At 56.1% G+C, this 23600-nt stretch overlaps 1 protein-coding gene across 1 annotated transcript; it reads left to right on the forward strand.

Moving 5' to 3' along the window:
• The first annotated feature begins 910 nt into the window (after window positions 1-910).
• Window positions 911-14357, forward strand: TMEM270 (transmembrane protein 270). Its single transcript, XM_014850514.3, has 5 exons — window positions 911-1823; window positions 5157-5277; window positions 6202-11636; window positions 13268-13705; window positions 13849-14357. The coding sequence occupies exons 3-5, from the start codon at window positions 11565-11567 to the stop codon at window positions 14143-14145; spliced, it is 807 nt and encodes a 268-aa protein (XP_014706000.2). The 5' UTR covers window positions 911-1823; window positions 5157-5277; window positions 6202-11564; the 3' UTR covers window positions 14146-14357.
• The last annotated feature ends 9243 nt before the right edge of the window (window positions 14358-23600 follow it).

Below are 23600 nucleotides of genomic sequence, written 5' to 3' on the forward strand. Positions count from 1 at the left end.
CCAGGCAGGAGGTGACAGGCAGGAGGTGACGGTAGCTTGAACTTGGGTGGAGGTCATGGCTGCGCATGGGAGTGGATGAAGTTCTGAGAGGTTTAGGCAGTAGAAGCAGCGGGGCTCGATGACTGAGCCCGTGGCAGGGGGAAGCAAGATGTCAGGAGCCGTGCCAGGTTTCTGCTTGAGTCGTTGGGTTGATGGTGGTGCCATTCACAGCAGGGGAAGTCCAGGAGGAGGAGCAGGTTTGGGGCGAAGAGGATATCACAGTGGGGATGTTGAGTTTGAGATAGCTACGTGAGGATGTCCAGGAGTCTTGTGCTCAGGAGGGGGATCAGGCTGGAGACAGATTGGGGGTCATGAGTATAAGCGACAGTAATCGAGGCAGCCGGTAAAGTGAGATTGTGCAGGGAGAGAAGAGGAAGACAAGAAAGCTCAGGGTGGGAGAGGAGCGTCTAGGAGTGTTGGAGAAAACCCAGAGAAAGTTAGTAAGGATGCCAAAAACAGTGTTTCAAAAAGATGGGGGATGGCCGACATTGCCCAATGTTGCTGAGAGCTGGTGTAAAGTGAGGCTTAAGAAGTGAGCACTGGATATAGGGACGTGGAGGTCCTTGGTGGCCAAGGTAGACCCTGCCAGTGTACACCACTTGCCAAGTTGGCCTCTTCTTCTGAAGTTGGACTACAAGTCCCAGCCTCCCTTGCATGTGGGTGTGGCCACATGGCTGAATTCTGGCCAGTAGAATGTGGGTGGGGGTAAAGTGCTCCATTTCCAGATCTGGACCATAAACACTTCTTATATGATCCTCTATGGAGTGGGCTCCAAGCCCCCAGAGAGTGGAGCTACAAGACGAAGGAATCTGGGACCTGAAATGATTGTGTGGAGCAGTGCCTGCCCCACCAACCTGCATTGGACTTTAACAAGAACAGAAATAAACTTGCGTTGTGTTGAGCCACTGAGATTTCAGGGTTTGTTATAATAGCTATTATCATTTCCCTCGCTTAATACAGTGACCCTGGCAAGAGCAGTTTTTGGGGAGTGGAGATAGTAGAGGAAACCCAGATTTCAGCTGTTACCAGCCAAGATCCAAAACCAAATCTGTCTTAGTCCAAAGGTGTGTGGGGAACGTGTTTTAAACCTGTTGTGTTCAGGGGCAAATAACAGAACACCTGCATAGCAGTGGCTTCAGCAGAGGGAGATTTTGTTGTTAGTGCTGTCTAGTGGATTCCAACTCTTAGCGCCCCTGTGTCTGGCAGAGCGGAACCCTGCCCGGTCTTTTTGTGCTATCCTCTCACCTTCCAGCGCTGTGTCAGACAAGGCTCTGCTGCTATTCATAGGGTTTTCGCGGCCATTTTTTCGGAAGTGGTGGCCAGGTCCTTCTGCCTCGTCTGTCTTAGTCTGGAAGCTCAGCTGAAGCCTGTCCACCATGAATCACCCTGCTGGTGTTTGAAATCCTGGTGGCATAGCTTTCAGCACCACAGCAACACGCAGCTGCCACAGTGTGACACCCGACAGGCGGGGAGGAGATTTACAGGTCTAATAAGGGAAGCTGAGACTGCGCCGTGTGGGCTGGGGCTCAGTTATGCCACCAGGGACCCAGGCTCTTGTCATCTTCCCTCTTGGCCACCTTCTGCGTGGAGGCCTTTGTCCTCATGTCTGTCACATCCTCATGGCTGCTACACCTCCTGAGAGGATGAAGGGGAAATGGCAAAAAGCTAGGCCCGCTGAGTCTATTCCTTCACAAAACCTTTGTTGGAAGCCCCACTCCGTGACTTCTGCTTCATCCTATTGGCCAGACTGGGTCGCATGCTCACCCCTGAGTCATCAGTGGAAGGTGAGTGGGGTGGGGGAGGCTGGGCACGGAGGGAGACAGTGTTGGCCCCATCTCTTCAGCCTCATATTCTGTTCAGGCCAATAAATATTTATTGTGCACCTACTATTTACCTGGCCCTGGGCGGGGCACTGGAGTCACAGAGATGAGTCAGAAATAGCCGCCCCCCGACTGGTGGGGGCAGTGGGGGAGGGGTGTCTTTTGTTCACGCTCCAGTCACTGCCTCCTCAGTACCCTTGTACGGGGCTTTTCTAGCTACCCCCCGCCACCCCAGATCCCTTGTTTGTCTAGGGTGGGGGTAGTGGGTGGGCACTATGATGTTGTCAACTTGTGAAAACAGAAACCAGTTTAAGAGGCACAGTGTTGATTTGGGATCACAGAACTGCAGTTCCGGAGCCTAGACTCAGGTAGAAACCAAAACAGTGTCCACCAGGGAGTAAAAGTCAGGCTTTTAAAGGCCAAGGAGGGAGGTTGTTGTACAAAGAATGTCAGTTGGAGTTGGAGGCAGAGAGCGGGTCTTGGCTAAACGTTGATCGACTATCGATTCTGTCTTCAGACAGTCCGCAATCCTCAGCCTTTGTGATAGGGGAGTCCGTTCTCCCGCTGACTTCTCAAACAATTACTTGTAAAACAATTGCTGTTTTGGCCCCGTCCAAAGGTTTGGCCCAGTCCAAGGTTCAAGACAGCAGAGCAGTTTCTCTGGAAGGGCAGCTCCGACTCTGTTTTAAAATGGCCCCACTATATTTTGGCAATGTTGGGACATGTGATTATGGGGAGGGATCCTTCCACTAAGATGGATGGCCCCAGTAAAGGCAGTCCAGTTGGACCATCAGCAGGTGGCTTGGGGGGCTCCAGGAGAGGCCCTGGGGAGGTCCCGGGGGCCCTCACAGCCCCTCAGTGGTGAGTGACCAGGAGGTGCACAGTGTGTGGGCACCAACATGGCTCCATGGCGATGGCTCCTGGGCCTTGAAGGAGGACAAGACTTGCCATGCGGGACACCGTGGGGGCTGGTGGTCTCTGGAGGTTTCTCTGCTCCTCCCAGGCTCCAACCCAGGCCCCACTGACTTCTCTTCCCAGAGCCCACTCCATTCCCGCTGCTCGGAGCCCAGGAACCTGCTCTGGTCTTGTGGTGGGAGGCCTTTCTCTGACTCATTGTGTTTTTTTGTTTTTTCTAATCCTTCAGTTCTTTCAAATCCTAAGCTTTTGGAACCCAAAAGCCTTTTCTGTGTCTTTTGCTGAAAATGACCCTCCCCTGGGGCAGTGGACACCACCCAGTCCAGCTGCTGCCAAAGTAGGGGGACGGGTTGGGTAGCAGGAAATAGTTTGGGGGTGACGAGGGGCATTAAAGGCAGAAGTTCGTGTTTCAAAACGAATGTCCACTCTCGCAGATGTACAAGCCAAAGACCGAGGGCAGCAGGTGGCCGAGAAGGAGAGGCAAGAGTCATCCCGCGGCCAGAGAAAATGGCTGAGGGGAGGGCACGCCAGGCCAAGACTTGGTGATGCCAATGGGCATGAGTTCTGGGGGAAGGTGCGACTTTCAGGGGGCCAGGCGTGTGAGGGGGGTGTGCGCGTGTGTGAGGATGTGGGGGTTCTTGGGATGCTTCCAAAAGCAGGTGTCAGAAACCCAGCCTGGGGTGGTTTACAGAGTAGGGGTTTGCTCTTTCTTCTTCTTCTTTTTTCCTGCTTTTTCTCCCCAAATCCCCCCAGTACATAGTTGTATATTTTAGTTGCGGGTCCTTCTAGTTGTGGCATGTAGGACGTTGCCTCAGCATGGCTTGATGAGCAGTGCTAGGTCCACGCCCAGGATCCTAACTGGTGAAACCCTGGGCCACCGAAGCGGAGCGCATGAACTTAACCACTCGGCCACAGGGCCAGCCCCTGCTCTTTCTTCTTGCAAGAAGCCTACTGGCCCAGCAGCCCCCTGATTTTGCCAAGGACCCTGGCTCCATTCTCTAGTTTCCCACGCTGTGCGTTTGCTCTGTGAGCTCCTTGCGGTCACAAGATGGTGGCAGCACCTCAGGCGTTTGTGTGTCCGCACATACCAGGCCCCAAGGCAGGCTGGAGACGGGCCTTGTCTCCTGGCCTCTCTCTCTGCTTTGCGGACGGAGGATATTCTTCCAGAAGCCCTTTGGCCGGGAAAGCCTGGCACTTCCAGGCTGGGGTGTGGGCAGTCAGTGTGGCCTCTGGGAGGGCGGGGGAGGGGAATGGCTGCTGGTGCAAGCTATAGTGCCTGCTCCTCTGTGTGCACACCTGTGTGTCTGTGTCCAATGGGCACGAGCGTCCGCAGGCCTGGCGGCTGGTGTGGGCAGCACGCAGGCCACTGGGAGTGAGGTCACCAGGCTGTGAGCCTGGTTTCCAACCCTGAAGGAGCCGCGTGGAGCTCCAGCCTCAGATCTGCCTTTTGCAAAGATGGCTCCAGAAGGCAGCGTGGAGAGTGGATGGGCACCCGCGGGTTCTGAGGCTGTTGTAATTGTTCAGGCGAGAGCTGGAGCCCGAGCAGCTGGGGCTGCCACGAGGGGCTGCCTGGGGGTTGATGGGTTGTGAGGTTTGGGGGACAAGGGAGCAACTTCTCTTCCTTCTGGTTTCTTCCCAACCCAGCAGCTGCTCCTTCTGAGCTCCTCACTGCCTCCTCCTCCTCTCCTTCCCCTGTAAACGTGGGAGAGCCCTGGGCTCAGTCCTGGGCCCTCTGCTCTTCTCTATCCACACCCACTTCCTAGGTGATCTCATCCAGTCCTGCGGTTTTGAGTGCTGTTTGTATGCCGGGGTTCCTAAATGGATCACTCCTAGCCCTGTCTCTCCCCTGAACTCTGCACTCGCGCCCCTGACATCTCCCCTTGGAGGCCATAGGCCTCTCGCTGGCAGCATGCCCTAAGCCAGCTTTCATTCCCTACCTCCCATCTCAGCAGATGCCCGGGCCTGGGCACCCAAGGGCTCAGCCCAAGCCATTTGGTGAGTCCTGCGGCCTCCCCCCTCCACCCCTCCTACTCTGGTCCCATCCACCCTCTCCGCTTGCCCAGACCCCGGTGGCAGCCTTCTCACTGGTGTCCCTGCCTCCCCTGTTGCCCCCACCCACAGTCCATTTTCCTCACAGGAGCCAGAGGTAGTATTAATTATTACTTTAAAAGCTTTTATGGAAAATTTCAAACACACACAAAAGAAGAGACTAGTACAACTGCCATGTATTTGTTCATCACTCGATTTCCTAGTTAACAAAATATGTCCAACCAGAAAGACGTTTTTACAGTGTAAATTTGATAAGGTACTCCCCTGCTTAAACCTAAAATCCAAATTTCTTCCCAACCTCATCCCTAACCTCTCTGCTCCTCTCTCTGCCAGCCTGGCCCCTGCTGTGCCCAGAACATGCCACAGTGACCTCAGAGCCTTTGCACTGCTGTTTTGGGGCCTGGATCACTCTCCCTTCAGGTCTTTGCTTCACTGGCTTGCTCTTGACCTTCAGGTATGCACCACCCAGAATGAGCAAATGTTAGCATTTTGTTGTTGTTGCTTCAGAATATTTGAAAGTAGAAAAAGCAGAAAGCATTACAGATGAAGCTGACATTCCTTCTGACTTCTTCCCTCCTCCATCTGCGGCCCCAGGGAACCAGCTCCCACCATGAATGGGTGCAGACCTTCTAGGTCTCGTTTTTATATTTTTACTCCATGTGTGTCCAGTACAACAGATAATATTGCTTAATGATTTGAAAAAATTTATATAAACCTTATCATTTTATAGCTATTACTCTGTAACTTTCCTTTTTCATTTAACACTATGTTTTCGAAATCTTTCTACGTCAACATGTACAGATCTCATTCATTTTAGTCATCCCTCGGACAGATACACCCAGTTCATTTTTCTGTTTCCCTATGGATGGAAAAAATGCTGCCACAAATAGCCACAGTGATTTCCAGGCTGGGGTTTGCAACTCACTAGGGGGTAGTGAAAACAATTCAGTCAGTTGTGAAATAGGATGAATAAACAATAAAAAGAGTACATTGCACGTAGGAAGGGTAGTTATCATTTTGACTTCCCGTTTCTGTTTCACGTGTGTGTCACGGGAGGCTTTGTACAACCCATTTCTTACTGTGGGTGGCTCTCAGGATCCAAAGACCAACATGGGACTGCCGGCTCAGGGTGTGGGACCGTCTCAAGCTCTGGTTGCCTCGACGGGTGGTGCCTTGGCAGACCTTTTTGTTTTTGCACACGAGTATGAGATAGTATCTCACTGTGGTTTTAATTTGCATTTCCCTCGATTACTAATGAAGTTGAACATCTTTTCATAAGTTTGTTGCTCTTTGGGTTTCCCGCCTGTCCTGTGAATTGCCGTTGCCTATGTGTTCTGTTGAGTCTCTTGATCTTACCTTATTTATCTTTTATTTGTAGGCGTTCCTGAGATAATCTCTGTGTTCTGGATACTGATCCTCGGACAGTTGCATGGGTTGCAGACATCTCTCCCAGGCTGGGACTGCCTTTTGGCTTTCCCCATGGGCTCTCTCCAGCAGATCTGTCTATAAGGAGTTTGTCAGCGATTGGGGCCAGGGCAGCGCGGTGGGGAAGAGGAGGCAGAGGCTGCACGGCCGAGGCTGGTGGGGCTGATGAGGAGGCTCAGGACTTCTTTCAACAACATGGTTGAAATGGTCAGGTGAGGGGGCACTGAGAAACTTTTTCTTCTCTTATTAAATATTATATACATTTAAAGTGTACAAAACTTGATGTTTTGACACATGTACACACTGTGAAACGGCCACCACAATCCTGCTATGGAACACATGCATCACCTCTCCTTAGTTACCGTTTGTCTGTGTGTTGAGAAGATGTAATAAGATCTACTCTCCTGGCAAATTTCAAGTACACAATATGGTGTTCTTAGCTATCTTCACCATACTGATCTCTAGAACTTATTTATCTTGTCGAACTGAAACTTTGTACCCTTTGACCAACAGCACTGCATTTCCTCCAACCCTAGCCTCTGGTAACCGCCGTTCTACTGTTTCTATGAATTTGTCTTTTTTAGATTCCACATAAAAGTGAAATCATGCAGTATTTTTCTGTCTGTATCTTGCTTATTTCACTTAGCCTAACGTCCTGCAGCTCCATCCATGTTGTCAGGCTTTCTTCTTTTCAAAGTTTGAATAATAGCCCATTGTGTTTGTGTGTGTGTGTGTGTGTGTGTGTATCTATCTCTCTCTATCTCACTTGTAGGAATGTAAATAGGTGCAGCCACTTGAAAAACAGTATGGAGGTTCCTCAGAAAATTAAAAATAGAACTACCATATGATCCAGCCATCACACTGCTGAATATATATCCAGAGGAATTGAAATCAGGATCTTGAAGAGATATATGCACCCCCATGTTCACTGCAGCATTATTCACAAAGCCAAGATGCTGACACAGTGTCAATATCCTTCCGCGGACTGAGGAACATTTTCTTTAGGACTCAAGAGGCCGGGCAGAGAAAAGAGCAAGTACAGAGACAGGGACTGGTGGGATGGGTCTGTGGTGGGTGGGAGAACATTCCAGAGAAAGGTTTGGTGAGCTGGCAGAAAACAAGTGCACTAAACATGTTGGTTCTGAACAAATTGATCGATAAATGAGTTGATGAAAATGATATTTCCCTTTGCTGTTTTCTCATATGTGGATGATTTTTGTGTCTCACAGCTGTGACTTTGCAATCTGTTGCTGACATTTATATGTTTTTGTCCATTGATACGAACTTTTATTTTGGGAGTGAATAATGTTTTTGAACAAAGGGATGGTTTGACAAGTTTATATCCTTCTAAAGAACACTTTTAAAGCATTTTCATGTTAAAAAAAATGAATTAGTTTTAAGGCAGCAATGACCCTTATTTATATTTGGCAGTGTTCTTTTGGAATTTAAAAATCTAGTCTGGGACGCCACGTGAATTGCCTGAAAGTAGTTTGGTTGAAATGAATATTTCCACATATGGGTTTACGGATTCATACAATTTTGGTGCACCCTGAGGGTGATTTATTTTTACAAATTTGCATATATTTTTAAAGCAATTTTGTCCAACTTGTAGCTTATTTTGTTGTTAAAAGTTCTTGAGTTCTTTTTCTACCACCAGACGCTGACTTCACTTGCGCACCAGCCCCGACGCATTGGCTGGGGCCCTTCACAGATCCTATTTCGTTGACTGCCTGCAGCCTCACCTGGCAGGTTTGACAAGGTATATCCCAGTTTTACAGATAAGGAAGCTTGAGGCGGGAGCGTAGACTTGTAATTAAGCAGCAGAGGTCAGTTCACACCCAAGTCTGCTCGACTCCAGAGTCTTCTCCCTGAACCAGGATGGGTCCCTCAGGCTTTCCTCGGTTTTTAATCGTTATGTTTGCATCGAAGTGGCTTCGATAGTCATCTTTAGAAAGAAAAAAAATACAAGTTCCAATAAGTACGAAGGCATGTTTATCATTTTTGTGTCCTTCTGGGAGAAAAGTGAATGAAGATTTGGAATAAAGTCGTTTTAACATTGGAACATGGAAGAAAGAGGGAGAGTATGAGTCCTGATGATTTCTCGGTAGTTTCGCTTCCAGCAACCCAGGCATGACCGGACCTGCCCGGGGCGAGCTCCTGGGGATGACGCATATTGTTGTCACAGGGAAACTGGCCTTGCGGGCAGTGAAGGGACAAATAAGCCGCCGAAAACTTTCCACGGACTCGCGCAGGTGCGCCGGGCCCGCGCCCCTGGTCTCTGGCGCCCCCGCGCGGCCGCGTGCCGTCCTGCAGCCGCAGGGGAGCGCACCTGAGAGCCCTTGGGCGCCGGGGCTGGGGGAAGAGGGGGCTTCCCTCTCTCCTGGCGCCCTCCGTCCTGGGCAGGGGAGGGGAGTCTCCACGCAGCCGGGCAGGGACACGGGAATGGCGTCCTCTGGCGTGCGGCAAGGCAGCGGCCACCGGTAACTGGGTTATCTCACCTGGTTCTTCCTGTTCCCCTTGAGGTGTTGCCCAAGGCCATACAGAACAAGGGTGCTCCGATGGCCTTGAACCGAGGTGTTGAGTAGGAAAGAGAGGGGGGTTGGGACTCCCTGCTGGAGGATCCCACTTGGGGCTGCCTTCTGCAGCAGTCCCTGCTGCCCTCACGTCCAGCCTGGCAGGTAGGGACCTCCGAGGCTGTTACTTGTTTATTCACTGGTTTATGAATTCAACAACTACTTATGGAGCTCCTACTATGAACCCAACACTGTTTAGGCATGGGACACAGTAGTGGACAGGACTGATGGTCCTGGCCTTCAGAGGTGGCTTGGCATGAAGATGAGGAAGGAAGGTGACGGCAGTGACTCTGGGTTTTCTGGCTCGTGGGACTGCATGGCTGGGGCTGCTGTTCCCCCAGCTAGGTTAGGGGAGCTCCTGAGCTGGTTTCACACTCCAGGGGGGGCCTCCGACCTCTGTCACTAGATTTCCAGCCCTGTGGCCCTTCGGTGTCCCTCCCCTCCTGTGGTTTGGGCAGCTACAGAGCCACAGAGAGGCCTTGCTGAAATCTAGCTCGAGGACCAAGATGAAGGCTCTGGCAGGGGTGTGGGACAGCTGAGTGGAGCTGAACCTGACCTTTTAATGGGACTTGAGAGGCACCCTGGGGGCCACTCTGGGGGCAGTGGGGCAGAGTGAGGTCTCCGTGATTCCAGCTCCCGCCTGGGTGGGCAGCAGCACCACCATCTGCCCTTCATGCGGGCCTTCTGAGGGGCATCCCTGACCCCCGCCTTGCTTGACCTCTCTTGCTACTCAATTCTCTGTTCGGAGACAGTTCTCCATGGGTCTCTCGTGTTTCTGCACACGAATCGATTGCTCTGTGTTCTGGTTGATCTTTTCCAGGATGTCTGTGTATTGATGCACCTTGGAATATATAGTGTCTCCCTCTGGCTTGCTTACTGCCCATTATAAAAGATGTGGGTCCCCTGAGCTCAGAGTGTCTCTTCTGTAACACGCTTACTCCACGTGCAGGTGTCATCTGGCCCTTTTCACATCGCGCCGTGGGATTCGGGACTCAAGGAACCAATGCAAAATGCTTATACTTTAGTTCACTGCTAGTGCTGTGAGTAGTAAATTGTCCTTCATCTCTGACCCAGGAGTCTTGAGCCGTCTCCTGGCATCTGAGGAACTCTGCCAGGCTAACTGGTTAGCGTGCAAGCAGGGTACGGTCTTGGACCTTCCATTGTTCTTGACAGGGGAACCCTGTCTGTTCTACCTTCCGCATGTTCCTGGCATCCGTCTGCTTCTCTCCATTCCCAGCGCCACAGCGCTCGTCCCAGCTCCCGTCATCTCGTGCCTGGAGGGTTGCTGTTGCAGGTTCCTGCTTGGTCCCCCCCAGGCCCCTTCTCCTGCAAGTTTACCTCCTCATGCAGCTGGAGGGGCCGTCCTAAACCCCTAGCCGTCTCCACTTGCCTTGTAGCCTCAGCTCTTCAATGGCTTCTGTCCTTTAGAAGAATATTCTGTGGCCCAGGTGGCCCTTGCCAACCTCACCACCTCCCTTGTTCTCCTCCTACATTCTGCTTTATGCTCTAGTAATATGGAATTGTTCGAATCGTGCTGTTGCGTCTGCCTGGACCTTCCGGCACACTTTCTTCTCTGGAAAACTCCTACCCATCCTTCAAAACTTAGCTCAAGGAGGCCTTTCTGAAGTCCCTGTGACCTCTCAGTGCCACAGTGTTGGAGAAACAGAGGATGGGTAGGGGAGGGACAGGGCAGAGGACAGAGTGGAGGGACTTTGCACACTCCACCCTCCAGCTGTTGCCCCAAGGGAGGAAATGAATGGGTGAACAGGACTGCCCTGGGCAAAAGTCATCGTTGACATTCCAGGGACTCATTGTGACAGGCTGCCCTGTATGGTTGGGCAGGTTGTATCCTGCACAAGCCTGCCTGGCTGAGCTGCGAGTGAGGACTGAAATCACGCTGTGTGCATGTGAAAGGGCTGGGGCAGCACGCCCTGCTGTAATCTGCGCAGAGGTGCCCTCCGCTCACAGCACCCTGTCTGCCAGAGGGCAAATTTTTTACGATTTCTGAAAGACCCCAGGGCCTCGTCCTGCACCCCCTGGGGCCATCTGCCGGCACCCAGACAGGAAAGCAATGCTCAAGATTCCCCATTCTCCCAGAATTCTAATTCTTTGGCACTAACCCGAGGTTCCGGCCACCAATCCAAGATGCTCCGGGAAGCCTGTGGCCTCCTCTAGCCTCTTGTGGCCCCGAGGGGGCTTTCTCAGCAAATGGCCCCCCTTCCCTCAGCACATGCCTCTCTCCGCGACCCTCCGAGACCCTTATGTCGGCACATCTTCTCTCCCCTGCACGGTGCTAGCCTGGCCTCAGAACCCGCCGAGACGTCACTGAGACCTGAGAATAAAGGTCGCAATCTCATTTCTCTGCCTTGTGACTGGGGACCAACCTTAGCAAAATGCGGGAAGAATGAATGGGGGTGCTTACGTCTGGGCTTCTGTCTGCCTGTCAACATTTCGTCACCTGCGGCCCTGGGGGAGAGACTTCTATTTCCCAGGCCTTCCATCCGATCCGTTGGGGTTTGGAATGATGGGGAAGGTGCAGCGCCTGCCTGCCCTCGGCCTGTTTTGGTGCGCATTGCTGCTTCAGTGGTCTCCTGCAGGCCCCGAGGACTTTCTCCGGGGCGGGAGGCAGCTGAAGGGGGATCTCTTGTGGCAACTGGGTCCCCACGGTGACTTGGCCCCCACCCTGCGGTGTCTGTGAGGTCACCCTGCCTCTCCCAGCTGGAGGAGCGGGAGGAGGGCAGACATGGAGGTCGTCCCCCCGGTCAGATCCAGCCTCTGGGGGATTCTGCGGCTGCTGGCGAAGCTCTGTGTGCTGGTGAGTGGGGGTGAGGGCGGAGGGGTAGGGGCCACACGCCTGGCCCTTCACAGCTGCCTCAGACCTGCTGGACCCTGTTGACCGTGGAACTAGGTGACTGCCTGTCCCCTGGAGCGATCTGCTGGCTCCCCGAAGCCCCGCCCCCAAGCTACAGTGCCGGAATTTTCTCTATAGAGGGTCATTCCTGGGGGTTAAGCATGGCTCTTCCCAGCCGTCTTTGTCAAACAAGTACAGCTGACCAGGGCCACATCTCCAAATCACAACTCCTCAGAGGGCTGAGTCATCAGAAAAGGGTCCCCTGGGTCGGGACTGTGGCCTAGGAAGGGAGATCACATGGTGCAGTAGAAAGAGACAGACAATTGGATTTGAATGTTGGCTGTGCCACTGTTTAGGTGTGTGACTTTGGGCAAGTCACTCCACCTCTCTGAGCCTCTGTTTCCTCTCCTGGGATTGTGTGGGATATAGTAGGTCTCTCTCCTTGCTGGTCTCAACACTGTGAGCTGGAGGCCAGCTCCTGTTTCCTGCCTCCCACCTACTTCCTCTCCTAGCTGGACCCCTGGGGTCCCTTCCTTTCCCAGCATAGCCCTACCCCCTTGGCTCTGCTGATCCCGCCCATGGTGGGGCACATAGCCAACCCCAGATGGCTGCCTCTCACACCGTCCCTTAGGGCTCCAGGTGGTCCTGTGGACAGGGGCACGTGGGGTCCAGATGGGTGGGCGGGCGTTACTCAGGGGCTGGGGCATTAGGGCTGTGAGGAGGGGCCATTCAACTCCAGGACTCAGGTGAAGCTTTCTCGCTTACAGACACTTTCCCCACCCAGCGCCTCTCTTCCTCCTGGTGGTTGGGAGACGTCATACCCACACTGTCACCCAGGACGGAAATCTGGCTATCTTCACCCCTCTCAGCGGGCCAGTTATTAACGCCGTCACCAGCCCCCATGCCTCACATCTCGCTGCCCCTAATGGCACTGCCCTTCGCCCCCAGGTGCCCTCATGACACCGAGAGGCAACCGATGTGCAGGGAGGCCCAAGCGTTCACGAGAAGAAACTGATCTGGGTTTAAGTCTCGCAGGATTAGAGCATTGAGGGGGATGGTCATTCCTTATATAATAATAACAACAATGATAACAATAATAATAAATCTACCTCCTTCAGTCTGGAGCATTATAAGCAATCATTTAAATCAAAGGAAAGAAAACCAAATATAACATGAAACACTTTCTAAAGTTCCCTTCTGATAATGGAGTACTTAGAAGTGGACAGATAGGGTCGGCCCGGTGGTTAAGTTCGTGCACTCTGCTTCGGCAGTGTGGGGTTTGTGGGTTTGGATCCCAGGCGCAGACCTAGCTCCGCTCATCAAGCCATGCTGTGGCTGCACCCCACATACAAAATAGAGGGAGACTGGCACAGATGTCAGCTCAGGGACAATCTTCCTCACCAAAAAAAGAAAAAAAAAGAGAAGTGGACAGATAAAGATCATTCTTGTGTGTGGAGAAACAGAGGCCTTGAGAGGGGGAGGCCCTGGCCCAAGGTGGGCTGGCAGTCTCCCACCTCTAATAAAACTTGGAGCAGATGGGGTTCCAGCCCCCAGTGAGTGACCATGGGTGGTGACTGCTTCTCCTTCTCCTGCAGCTGGTGCAGAACCGGGCCCACCTCTATAATTTCTTGCTCCTCAAGATCGTCCTCTTCAACCACTGGCTGTCGGGGCTGGCCCAGGAGGCCCAGGGGTCCTGTGGCCAGCAGGCCTACCCACCCACCCCGGTGCTCACAGCCTGCCCCATGGCCCGGGTTCTCCGGGCTGGGCTGGCACTGATGGAGGTTCCTGTGCAGCTGGTGCTGCGGGCACCCAGGCTGGTGTGGGCAGGCATGCTTGGCTGTGCCCGGGCCTTTAGCCTGGCCCCGAAGCGGCTAGGCGCCTGGGAGTGGCTGGGCCTGTCTGTGGCCACCTGGATGGACCTGCTTCTGTCATGTCTACACAGCCTGATGCTGGTGGTCTTGTTGCTGCTGCTGCTGACCTGGAAGTTGTGCTGGAAGGCCCACCGCTGTAGCCTGGGCTGGCTGCCCAGCAAGGTGGGTGGGTGGGGTGTGGGCTGGGCTGCTGAGGGCCAGCTTGGGGCACTGGGCATGGCCAGGGCTGGGCTGGGTCCGGCAGCCAGGCAGTGCAGCTGTGTGAGCTCCTGGTGACCACCTGCCAGTCTGCTTGCCCCTTCCAGGCGCTGCTGGAGAACTGCGTGGTGCTGGAGCTCCTGGCCCTGCTGAAGCGTCTGTACTGGTGGGTGGAGAGCACGACAGTGCTCACCTCCTGGCACCTGGCCTATCTTGTCACATGGACCACCTGCCTCGCCTCCCACCTGCTGCAGGCTGCCTTTGAGCACACAGCCCAGCTGGCCCAGGCCCAGGAGGCTGAGCCCCAGGAGGCCCTAGGTCCCTTGTCTGAGTCCCTTTTCCCTGAGCCCCTGGCCCCCCAGGCTGGGCCAGTCCTGCCAGAGCATGGAACCCCTGGAGAATAAATGTGTCCCCATCTGCCTCTCCTGGTCTGGTCTGGCCTAGGGTCTCACTCTCCATCCCTCTTCCCTAGTGGGCTGGAGGAGTGTGTATGCGTGTGTGCATGTTCATGTGTGTGCATGTGTGCCCTTGGGCTGCCCCGGGAAAGAAATCACATTCCGTGAGCACCTGACCTGTGCCAGATGACCATCTCAGACACTTTACACACATAATTTAGTTAAATCTCATAGCAGCACAGGCATCCGGTTGGATTAGCTCCATTTTCCAGATGAGAAAATTGAGCTGCAGAAGACCGAACATTCCCAACATGCCAGAGTAAGTTAGGGGAAGAGCCAGCACTGGGCCCCAGGTTTTTTGTTTGCCGGAACCCCTAACTTTCTCCAGGTCCGTGCCCGTGGTTCTCAGGACTGTTGGTGCCCAGGGCTTAAGGGGAGATGGGTAGTTAGAGACTCTATCCTCTGGGGGGTGCCAGGGCCTCACATTTCATTTCAAAGATTTAGAAAATTCCTTCGAGAGGTAGTTACTCCTGAGCTGGTCTGCAACTAGCCCATCCATTGATTTACATGCTTAGCCACTCACTGTCCCATCCATCCACCCAGCCAGCCAGCCAGCCAGCCAGCCACCCACCCATCCACCCACCCACGCACCCATCCATCCATCCATCCATCCACCCACTCATCCATCTATCCATCCAGCCACTCACCCACCCACTCATCCATCCATCAGCTTATTGACCCACCCAACTACCCATCCATCCACCCACTCACCCACAGATCCCTCCACAGCTCCACCCATCCACCCATCTCCTCCAGGAGAGGGAAGCATCCAGTATCTCAGACTCGCCCCTAGCTGCCCAGGTCCTGCTGAGGGGGTGGCTGACGTAGCTATGCAAGCTCAGGCTGCAGTGGGTCAGAGCCCCAGACACCACCCTGAGGTGAGTGATTCTGTGAGAGGAGAGGAAGGGATGGTTTCTTGGGAGTTAGCAATCACCCCTCACTCACTCCCAAGCCCAAGGGTGCTGGGAGTGTGGGAGGACGTTCCAGAGAGTTCTGCCCTGCTTTCGCCTTCTCCATTCTGGTTCCCAGGGAAGTTGGGGCCGGATTCCTGCCCTGCCTCCCATATGCACTTGCAGATGGCCCAAGGTGGTTGTGGGGTGAACTTTCAGGCCCTTCCTCCGAGTCTGAGGAGCAGGCCCGGCCTGCCCCGCGGGGAGACATCTGAAGGGCTCCCATCTGGCCAACGAGGCAGGCTACCTGCTGGGGGGAACTTACAAGATCCTGGCGAAGGGGTAGATGCGGCTGGGATTCCAGAATCCCCACACAGCCCACAGGGAAAGCTGAGTGCAGAAGTGTGTGAAGTTGGCTACTGCTGAGGGTGGGGACGGGGGGAGTGGGATGGAGGTCCCTGTGGAGGTGGCTGGGCCATGAGCTGCCGGGGCCCAAGCCGGGGCTTGACAGGGCTGGAGGCTGTGGGGCCTGGGTGCTGGGAGGGAGGGGCAGGCAGAGAGGGGCCTCAAAGGCCAAGAGAGGAGGGGAAGGATGGTGACAAGTGCCTGGATGGAGCTGGGGGATGGGCCGGAGGCTGGACAGCCCTGGGCAGTGGGTTTAGAGTAAGATTGAATACTGGTATTTTTTCCTTCTACTAAATTTTTAAAAATTACCAAAAAAACAGAGATGATAAGGTAAAAATGTTTCCTTCTTCTCTGGTTCTAAATTGGAAAGAAACAGGGTCAACGGTGCTGTCTTTCCAGCCATGATTCTTTGCAGATATGCACACCTGCATGCCTGCTCACGTAAGCACCTAGAGATGGTGCTGACGGAGAGCCGATCCTACTATACATACCGTTAGGCAAATTGCTTTTTCTCACTTGATCACATGCCACCCACCCGTTTCCAAGTCGATCCACGTGGATGTCTCATCCTTTCTCATGGCTGCTTTGAGGCCTTTCGGGTTGGCTACTGGTCCTGCTATTTCCCACAGTGTAGCTCTCAAGCATGGGAGGGGCTGGGCCTCTGAGGAACTGCCTGGGGAAGGGATGGAGGGCGTAGGTTGGGAGGTGGCCCCTGCCCTGGGGAACTCCTCTCTGACCTGCTACATGCTGTGGTCCCACCCCTCCTGCCACAGCCCTAGGAGCCTGGGGCTGAGACCTCACACAGCTGGAGTGAGCCTGGGGAGAGGGGCCCAGGGCTGGGGGCAAAGAGATCATGGGTCCAGTCTACCAGAGGGGAGAGGGCCTAGCTGGGCCCTGGACCTGCGGGTGAGGTGGGGCCGGGAGACCAGCTGGGCCTTAGGACCCTGCTGCCCTGAGCGTGCCCACCTGCTCAACTCACCCCCTCCAACAGTTGGCCCCCAAACTGTTGGCTGCTGATGGAGATGAGACCACGACTTTGTAAGGGCCTCGCTCCTCCGTCCACACTAGGGCTGTGAGGGGGCACTCTCGTGTGGCCGTGCGTCGGCCCAGTGCCCACCTACAAGACCCGGCAGTGAGAGAAGACTTCAAAGGCTGGAAGGCAGAGGAAGGCTGGGAGCAGACCAAGGGCTCTTTGGGCTGGGGTGGTTGGGAAGGCTTCCTGAAGGAGGGGGCATTTGAACTGGGTCTCCAAGAGAGGAATGTACTGCAGCCAGAGGGCAAGACCCTGGGTGCTGGCCCCAGATCTGCCCCTTGCTGTCTGAACTTTGTCAGGCTCCTACCCTCTCTGGACCTGGGTTTTTCTAGCTGCTGTTGCAGATCCGTGCTCAGGCCAGGGCCCCAGGCTGGGTTCTAGGGCACAGACTGACACCTGAGTCCCCCCACCGTGGGAAACATCCAGGCTGGGGAGCTGGGGTGGCACTGGACAGGGGGAGGCCAGTGAAAAGAGACAGCCCTCCCACCCTGAGCCTGAGGTCTGAGGAGAAGGCCCAGGCTGGGGGCAGATGCTTCGGTTCCATAGCTTGGCCCTGCCTCTCCGTGTGACCTTGGGTGAGGCCTCTTGGTGCGATAGGGTCCCTCCACGAGCTGAGAGTGGTTCCCTGAAACCAAGTCCTCCCTGAACGTAAGTCCTCCCAGGGCTGGGGCCTGGGAGGGAGCAAGGAAGGGAGGAGGGTGAAACCTGTGCTTGGCTGCCCTTCACACACAGTGGGCACATCAGGGACTTTGGGATCAGAAAGCCTCTGGTTTGAATCTTGGACCCACGACCTCCTGGCCATGTGACCTTGGGCAAGTTCCTTAACCATGTGAGCCTCAGTTTCCTTATCTGTGAACAGGCACAATGATAGCACCCCCTGCCTCACAGGGATGTCACTGGCTCTGTGCACGGTCTGGTGAGGGAGGCGGTGGGGATCCCAGCTCCTTCGCCCAGCCTGCCTGCTTCCCGGGGGCTACAAGGACCCTGTCCTGAGGCCAGGGGTGAGGGCGGTCAGTCCGTCCATCTCAGGCCTGTGAGTGTGCAGGGGCCCAGCCCACTGGAGGAAAGCAAGTGGGGGGCGGTGGGGGGGCCGTGGGCAGGGTGGGGGGAACTGGCTGAAGGGCTGGCCAGCAGCTCCACGCAATCTGTCTGCTATGCAGTCCGGGCCTGGCCTGTATTTATTTATGCTGAGCGTGTATTTATATCAGCCCCTTTCTCATTAATAGGGCAGGAAATGGCTGGAATTGTTACATACCTGGCGGCCCAGGGGTCCCACTCGGCCAAGACACACAGGGCGCTGGCCGCCCCGCCACGGATGCGAGGGGCCCCCTCCTCAGTCCCAGGCCCAAGTCCCTGGCCTCTCACTGACCCCCCCTTCCTTGAGCCCCCTTGGCTTCCTTGAGCTCCCGCTCACGCCCCTGAGCCCACAGCCCTGAGCCTGGGAGAGGGACTCATTTCCAGGCCTCGCCCTGTCCCCCAGCTCCTGACCCATCCCGACCCCAGGAGAGACAGTGGTGTTGGGTTGTCAAGGCGAGACTGGAGTATGGAGCTTGCTGGGCAGACCCCAGGCAGAGCAGCGAGAGTACAGGGCTGAGAAATCAGGGTCCCCTGGCTTGGAGAGGGGATGCCGGAGCCCTGGGGAAGGAATCTGGGCAGAGGAGGAAGTAGGGGTCGTGAGAAGGCTTTCCTGTGGCTGGCAGTGGCCCCCAGGGCTCTGCTCCCCACAAAGCTGAGCTCCATGTAGGGTTGGCGAACCCCTCCAGCTTTCTTCCCACAGGACCCCGCAGCCCATGGCGGCTGTCTCTGAGGATGGGGAGTCGGGGCTCATCCTGCCTTCCTGGCCACTGTGGCTAAATGAGGCTTCCCCGCTCAGGGCCCAGCAGCCCTCGCGCCGTCCTCAGAACCACGCCAGCATCGCTGTCCTGGCCCCAGCTCTTGGGCACGGGCCCCAGGTAGGGCTGCCAGAGCCGAGAGGCGCGGCCCCCTCCCCAGAGCTCTGGCCTGACATAACCTATTAGTGCTCCTCACTTCGGCCCACCGCCCCAGCCAGCTCCCCGCCCAGGCCAGAATGTGCCGGGCCTGCTGTCCCTCTCCTGGGCCGCCTGGTCAGGGCAGGTTTCAAAGGAGCTGGTGGGATGCCTGCACCCAGGGTGTAGCCGTGTCTGTTCAGCCCGCCTCTCTACTGGGGTCTGGGGATGCTCTCCACCCAGAGGCCTCTTCTAGGACAGGCCTCCTGGCAGCTGCCCCGTGGTCAGGTGGGCCTGCCCTCTGACCGCTGCCCTCCTGGCTTAGACTCCAGAGCTGGGGCCATGGTACAGATGTGGGGACTGAAGCTTAGAGGATGAGCGGTTCTCCTGAGGGCCTGCCCTTTGCCCTCATCCCTGTCTCTCAGCAGTATTTCTAGGGTCTGGTGGAAGGGGGTCAGGGCTCAGCTCCTAACACTGAGGAGGGGGCTGCCGGGAGACATCAGTTCTCTAGGCTGGAGGCCCCCTGGGTGGTGGGAGGCTCTGCTGCAGTCCCTGGACTCTGCCTTCTCAGGGCTTCTCTCAGCTGTCCCACCATACGAGGCAGATGTGCTGAATGCAGAGAAGGGCCAGCCTCCATGGAGGGCACCTCCTCTGGGCTCTCTTACGAAGGCTTTTCCCGGACACCATTTGGAGCCACTAGCCCACAGAGCCTCAAGTCCAAACCCAAGCCGGGGCTGGGGCAGGTCCCTGGAGCCCCTCCAGCCCTGCCTGGCCTGGCCGGTGGCCTTAGACAGGCTGGCTCCTCTGGGAGCTGCCCATCTTTGTGATGGGGACACCACACCCCACACAGGGGCTGGGGGAACCGATGTGGCAGGTGAGGGGCTTGTACAGGGCCTGGCCTACAGTGGGTGCTCAGGGAGTGGGAGCACCCCTTCTGCCACCTCAACTTGGTGGCTGAGCGCCCAGGGTTGGGGGTCCGCGATCGGCCCGCACCCTCTGCCTAGCTGGGCTCCTGTCTCTCCACTCCCCAGTGGAATAACACTGTCTGGAGTAGGGGGAGGCTGAGGGGCGGGGCCCCCAGGGCAAGGCTGCCTCCTCCAAGATTCTCCTGGGGTGGACTGTGTCTCCCCAACTCACGAACCCTGCCTCAAAGGTCAGGGCAACGCCTCCTCCCACTGCTTGGCCAAGGATGTCCAGGTCGCCTAATTGTGTGGGGCTGAGAGCATCTGTATAGGGGTGGGGAGAGGCAGGCATCTGGCCCCAAAGTGCCCCCGAAAGCTGCCTTTGGTTTGGGGGATCTTGGACCCTCTGCTGCCATTGGAGGTCCTGCCTGTCCCTGGCTTGTGTGACCCTGGCCAGGTGCCTGGGCTCTGTCCTGCTCATGCAGTGAGGCATGAGCTTTTGGGTTCTGTGATCCTGAGTTGTTTTTTGTGAGCCCTGAACCCCTCTTGGCCCCGGGGCCCATGGGCTGAGTTGGGGGTGCTGAGGAGGGCATGAGTGGGGAGGCCCCTGGGCCCGGGTGCTGCAGCTGAGCCCTGCAGCCGCTCCTGCTCAGACCGTGCACATCTGGAGCTGTGTTCCCTCCCGACTGCAGGCCCACATCTGGAGCCCAAAGCTGGCTAGCCGGCTAAACACGGAGCATCTGGGCCGCAAAGAGCCTGCTCCCAGGTTAATGCAGCCCATCTGGGCCCTGGCTGCTGCTGTGCCCCTTCTCCACGGCGGATGCTGGCTGCACATCTGGAGGGCTGGAGCCCTGTGGCCACCCTGGGTCTGGAGTTGGTGTGGCCTGGGGGTCCCTGCCATGGGGCGGGGGTCCTGTGTGCAGAGGGCTCACTCTTCCTTCTGGATGACACAGCTCACAGCGCCTCTCCTGGGGGCTGCCTTGGGAATAGCTTAGTTTTGACATAATGTGGATACATGTCCCCTACGAGGAGTGGTGACAGCTGCCACTCTGCACCAACTCACCCTGCAGCCCCTTGGCATTGCTTGAAAGAGTTTCTGGGCCCCTAGTATCGGTGCCTGGGGTGCTGCAGGGTGTGCCACCAGCTGTGGGGGGACCTCACTGGGTTTCTGTCACAGAGCCCACCTTACACCATGTGCCCAGCTGTCATTTCCCTTCTCCTCCTCCCTTATCTGCTAATCTCCGTGCTCGGCCCGATAGGGGCTGGATGTCCCCACGGAGGCCCCAGACCCAGAGATGAGAGACTGGAAAAGCAGGGCTGGCATGAGGGGAAGACCACCTCGGGGCAAGGGGCTGCAGGGGCAGCGACACACCATGGGACAGCCAGGGGAGGGAGGCGGGTCGGGGTTGGAGGAAACTCAAGCTGTGGGAACTGCCCAGCAGTGGCCTGGACTGGTTCCTCCTCAACGGAATTATAGACCCTGACCTTCTGACCTCACTGGGGACATGGGACCCTACTGCATGAAAACATGTGGAAGTCTTAATTCACTGCCATTGTGGTAGTGAGCTCCCTGTCACGGGGGGATCCAAGCTGGCAGGGCTGCTCACCATCAGGAATATGGTAGAGGCTGTTCTCACAAGGAGCCCAAAGCTGTGTTGGACAACCTCCTAGCACTATGCTTAAGTCCTATTATTCCAAGATTCTAGGATTCTGAGATGCTGCCTTCTCAGACTCAGAGCCTCCTATGACAGCAGGTACAAACAGCCATGGCATGCAGGGCGCTGGGGGACACAGCGGGAGAGGGGCCCTGGGAACGCAGAGAAATGTTGTCAGCCTGTGGCCTGAGGCTGAGAGCCTGGCCCCATCCCTACCCAGAATGGACTCAGCTCTGGTGCTGGCCCAGCCTCTGAGGCCTGGGTGTGAGCACAGAGCCCGCTGGTGCTGCATCCTGTGGTCAAGCTTTATCAGAGCATCACTGGCCCCAGCTGAAAGGAATCTTTGTTGCTGTGGCCTCCAGCTCAGAGGCCTGGAGCGACAGGCAGTTTAAGCCACAGAGCTTCATGCCTCCTGCACCTCCTTACCCATGGAAAATCTGAGTCAACAAACATGCACGATGGAGACGCAAATAAAAAATAATGAGGGCTAGCGTTTATTGAGTATTCATTCTGGCCAAACATCATTCTGAAGGCTTTACTTGTATTAACTCATTCTGGCCTCCCTTGTGAGGGAGGCACCGTTGTTATCATTAACCCATTTTACAGATGGGGAACCGAGGCTTAAAGTTCACCCAGCCACTGGGTGGCACAGCTGGGATTCAAACCAGGCAATCTGGGCCCAAAGTCTGTGTCCTTAACCACTGTTCCCCACTGGCTCTCTGCAAGCCGGGTGGGTGGGGAGACAGAGAGTGGAGAGGGAGATAGATAGAGCAAGGCAGAGAGAGGGATGGCTCTTAGGCCCTGAGAAATGATGCTGCTGTCCCCAGCCCAGGAGGAGAAGCAGACAGCTGAGTTGCAAGGGCCATCCAGTCCTGTCTCCCCTAGGCCTTTGAGTGAGGCGTCCGCGCATCAAGGGGCAGTCCCTGCCTTGTCAAGGCTTCGAAGGCCAAACAGAGACAGGCTTTGCGTTACTGAGTCTCGCTGACCGGGGATGGAGCTGAACCCCTGGCTCTTCCAGAAGGCAGAAGCTGGGGGCTGCTGGGGGCTGTGAGGGTCTGTTCCCAGTCTCCTGGGGGAACACCTGGTCCTGAGGTGGGGGCACTGTCTGGATGGTCAGTCCGAGCTTCCAGTGCTGGGGCTGGGGGTGTCCATGGGTGCGTGTGTGTTGGGGTGGGGTCGGGGGCCTCCCTCTGTCTGCTTCTGTCGCCATCTGACCTGTCAGAGGACCTGGCAGGGGGAAGGAGGGAGGGCATTCTGGGGCCGTCAGCATCATCTTTGGACCACTCTGACGGACCTTCCTTTCCCTGGTGCCTTCTCACAATGTCCCCACCACTCAGAACCCCTGCCTCTGTTGGGCAGGAACGTGCCAGCCACCCTCCCTGGGAACCTCCTTCACTCCAGGCACTATGGTGAGGACCTTGCTGTGATGTAATATCTCACTAAATCCCCATGACCATGGCAGAAAGGTGTCATTATCACCCCCATTTTACAGATGAGGAAACTGAGGCTCAGAGAGGCTCACTCAAACAAGTGATTCAAATCCAGGCCTGTCTGACCCCCTCACTGAGCCCCCGATTCCCACCCTTGCCAAGAGGGCTGGGAAGAAACCTTCCCCCATTCTCGAACTCCTGGGGGAGGGCCAGGCTTCCCAGAGCCCCAGCCCAACGCCCCCATTCCCTAGCTGGGCTGCCTTCACCCGGGCTCAGCCTGGCCTTTGGGGGCTGGCTGAGGGCCAGGCTGGAGCAGAGGGAGTGGGCAGTGTGAGTAGGACAATTGGCAGTGAAAGGAGCGGAAACCCTCTGGGAAGTGAGGGGGTGGGAGGCCAGGCCAGTGGGGGCTCTAGACAGGCTGGGTCCCGGGGCCACGGGGCAGGGGGCAGCGGTGGGAGCAAGAGGGCGTCCAGGCCATGCTTCCGGTGTACATTTGAGGTGCTCCGGCCTGACCCTGCATGGGGAGACCGAGGCAGGAAGGACTGATACGGGTCCTGTCCTGTGGTCACAGGGGCCTTGGCTCTCCCCGGGGTGGCCCAGCCTGCAGAGAAAGTGGAGGATGTCCTGAGAAGACCCCGATGAACTTGACTCGACACTGTGGAGTTTGGCAAGTGGACGAAGACAGCACCTCCTCTGCCCCTGGGCAGGCTGGGAGTGCCCGGAGAAGGGGGGGAAGCTCAGGGGAGCTCAGAGCCCCTGCCTTAGCTGCACCCTCAGCTGGCCTAACTTCCCCTACAGGCTCACCAGGTGGACTTCCTGCGGCCCTTCCTGGCCGCTCACCCCAGGGCGCTGTCCTGTGACAGCCCTTATGTTATGGATGTAGGCCTGAGTTACAGATTGGAGGCCATGGCTCAGCTAGTAGATGGGGGAGAGCCAAGAGCCCTCTGCTGATGCCAGGTCCCGATGCCTAGACCACCTGCTCTGTGTCCATCTGGGTCTCCAGGACTGGGTCTCTCTGGGCCTCAGTGCTCTGGTCGGTGACCTGGGAGGATGTGTCCTGCCTGAGTGCCTGGGATAGGACACTGGTTCTCCAAGCGGCCTTAGAATGCCTGCGGCCCTGCA

This window comes from Equus asinus, chromosome 14 (genome assembly GCF_041296235.1).
Source record: "Equus asinus isolate D_3611 breed Donkey chromosome 14, EquAss-T2T_v2, whole genome shotgun sequence".
NCBI lineage: Eukaryota > Metazoa > Chordata > Mammalia > Perissodactyla > Equidae > Equus > Equus asinus.

Excerpts from the sequence above, each read along its gene's own strand:
- TMEM270 (XM_014850514.3), top strand. The coding sequence starts at position 11,565 with ATGGAGGTCGTCCCCCCGGTCAGATCCAGCCTCTGGGGGATTCTGCGG. Across the intron at positions 11,637-13,267 it reads TGGCGAAGCTCTGTGTGCTG|CTGGTGCAGAACCGGGCCCA; the intron begins GTGAGTGGGGGT and ends CTTCTCCTGCAG. Across the intron at positions 13,706-13,848 it reads TGGGCTGGCTGCCCAGCAAG|GCGCTGCTGGAGAACTGCGT; the intron begins GTGGGTGGGTGG and ends TGCCCCTTCCAG.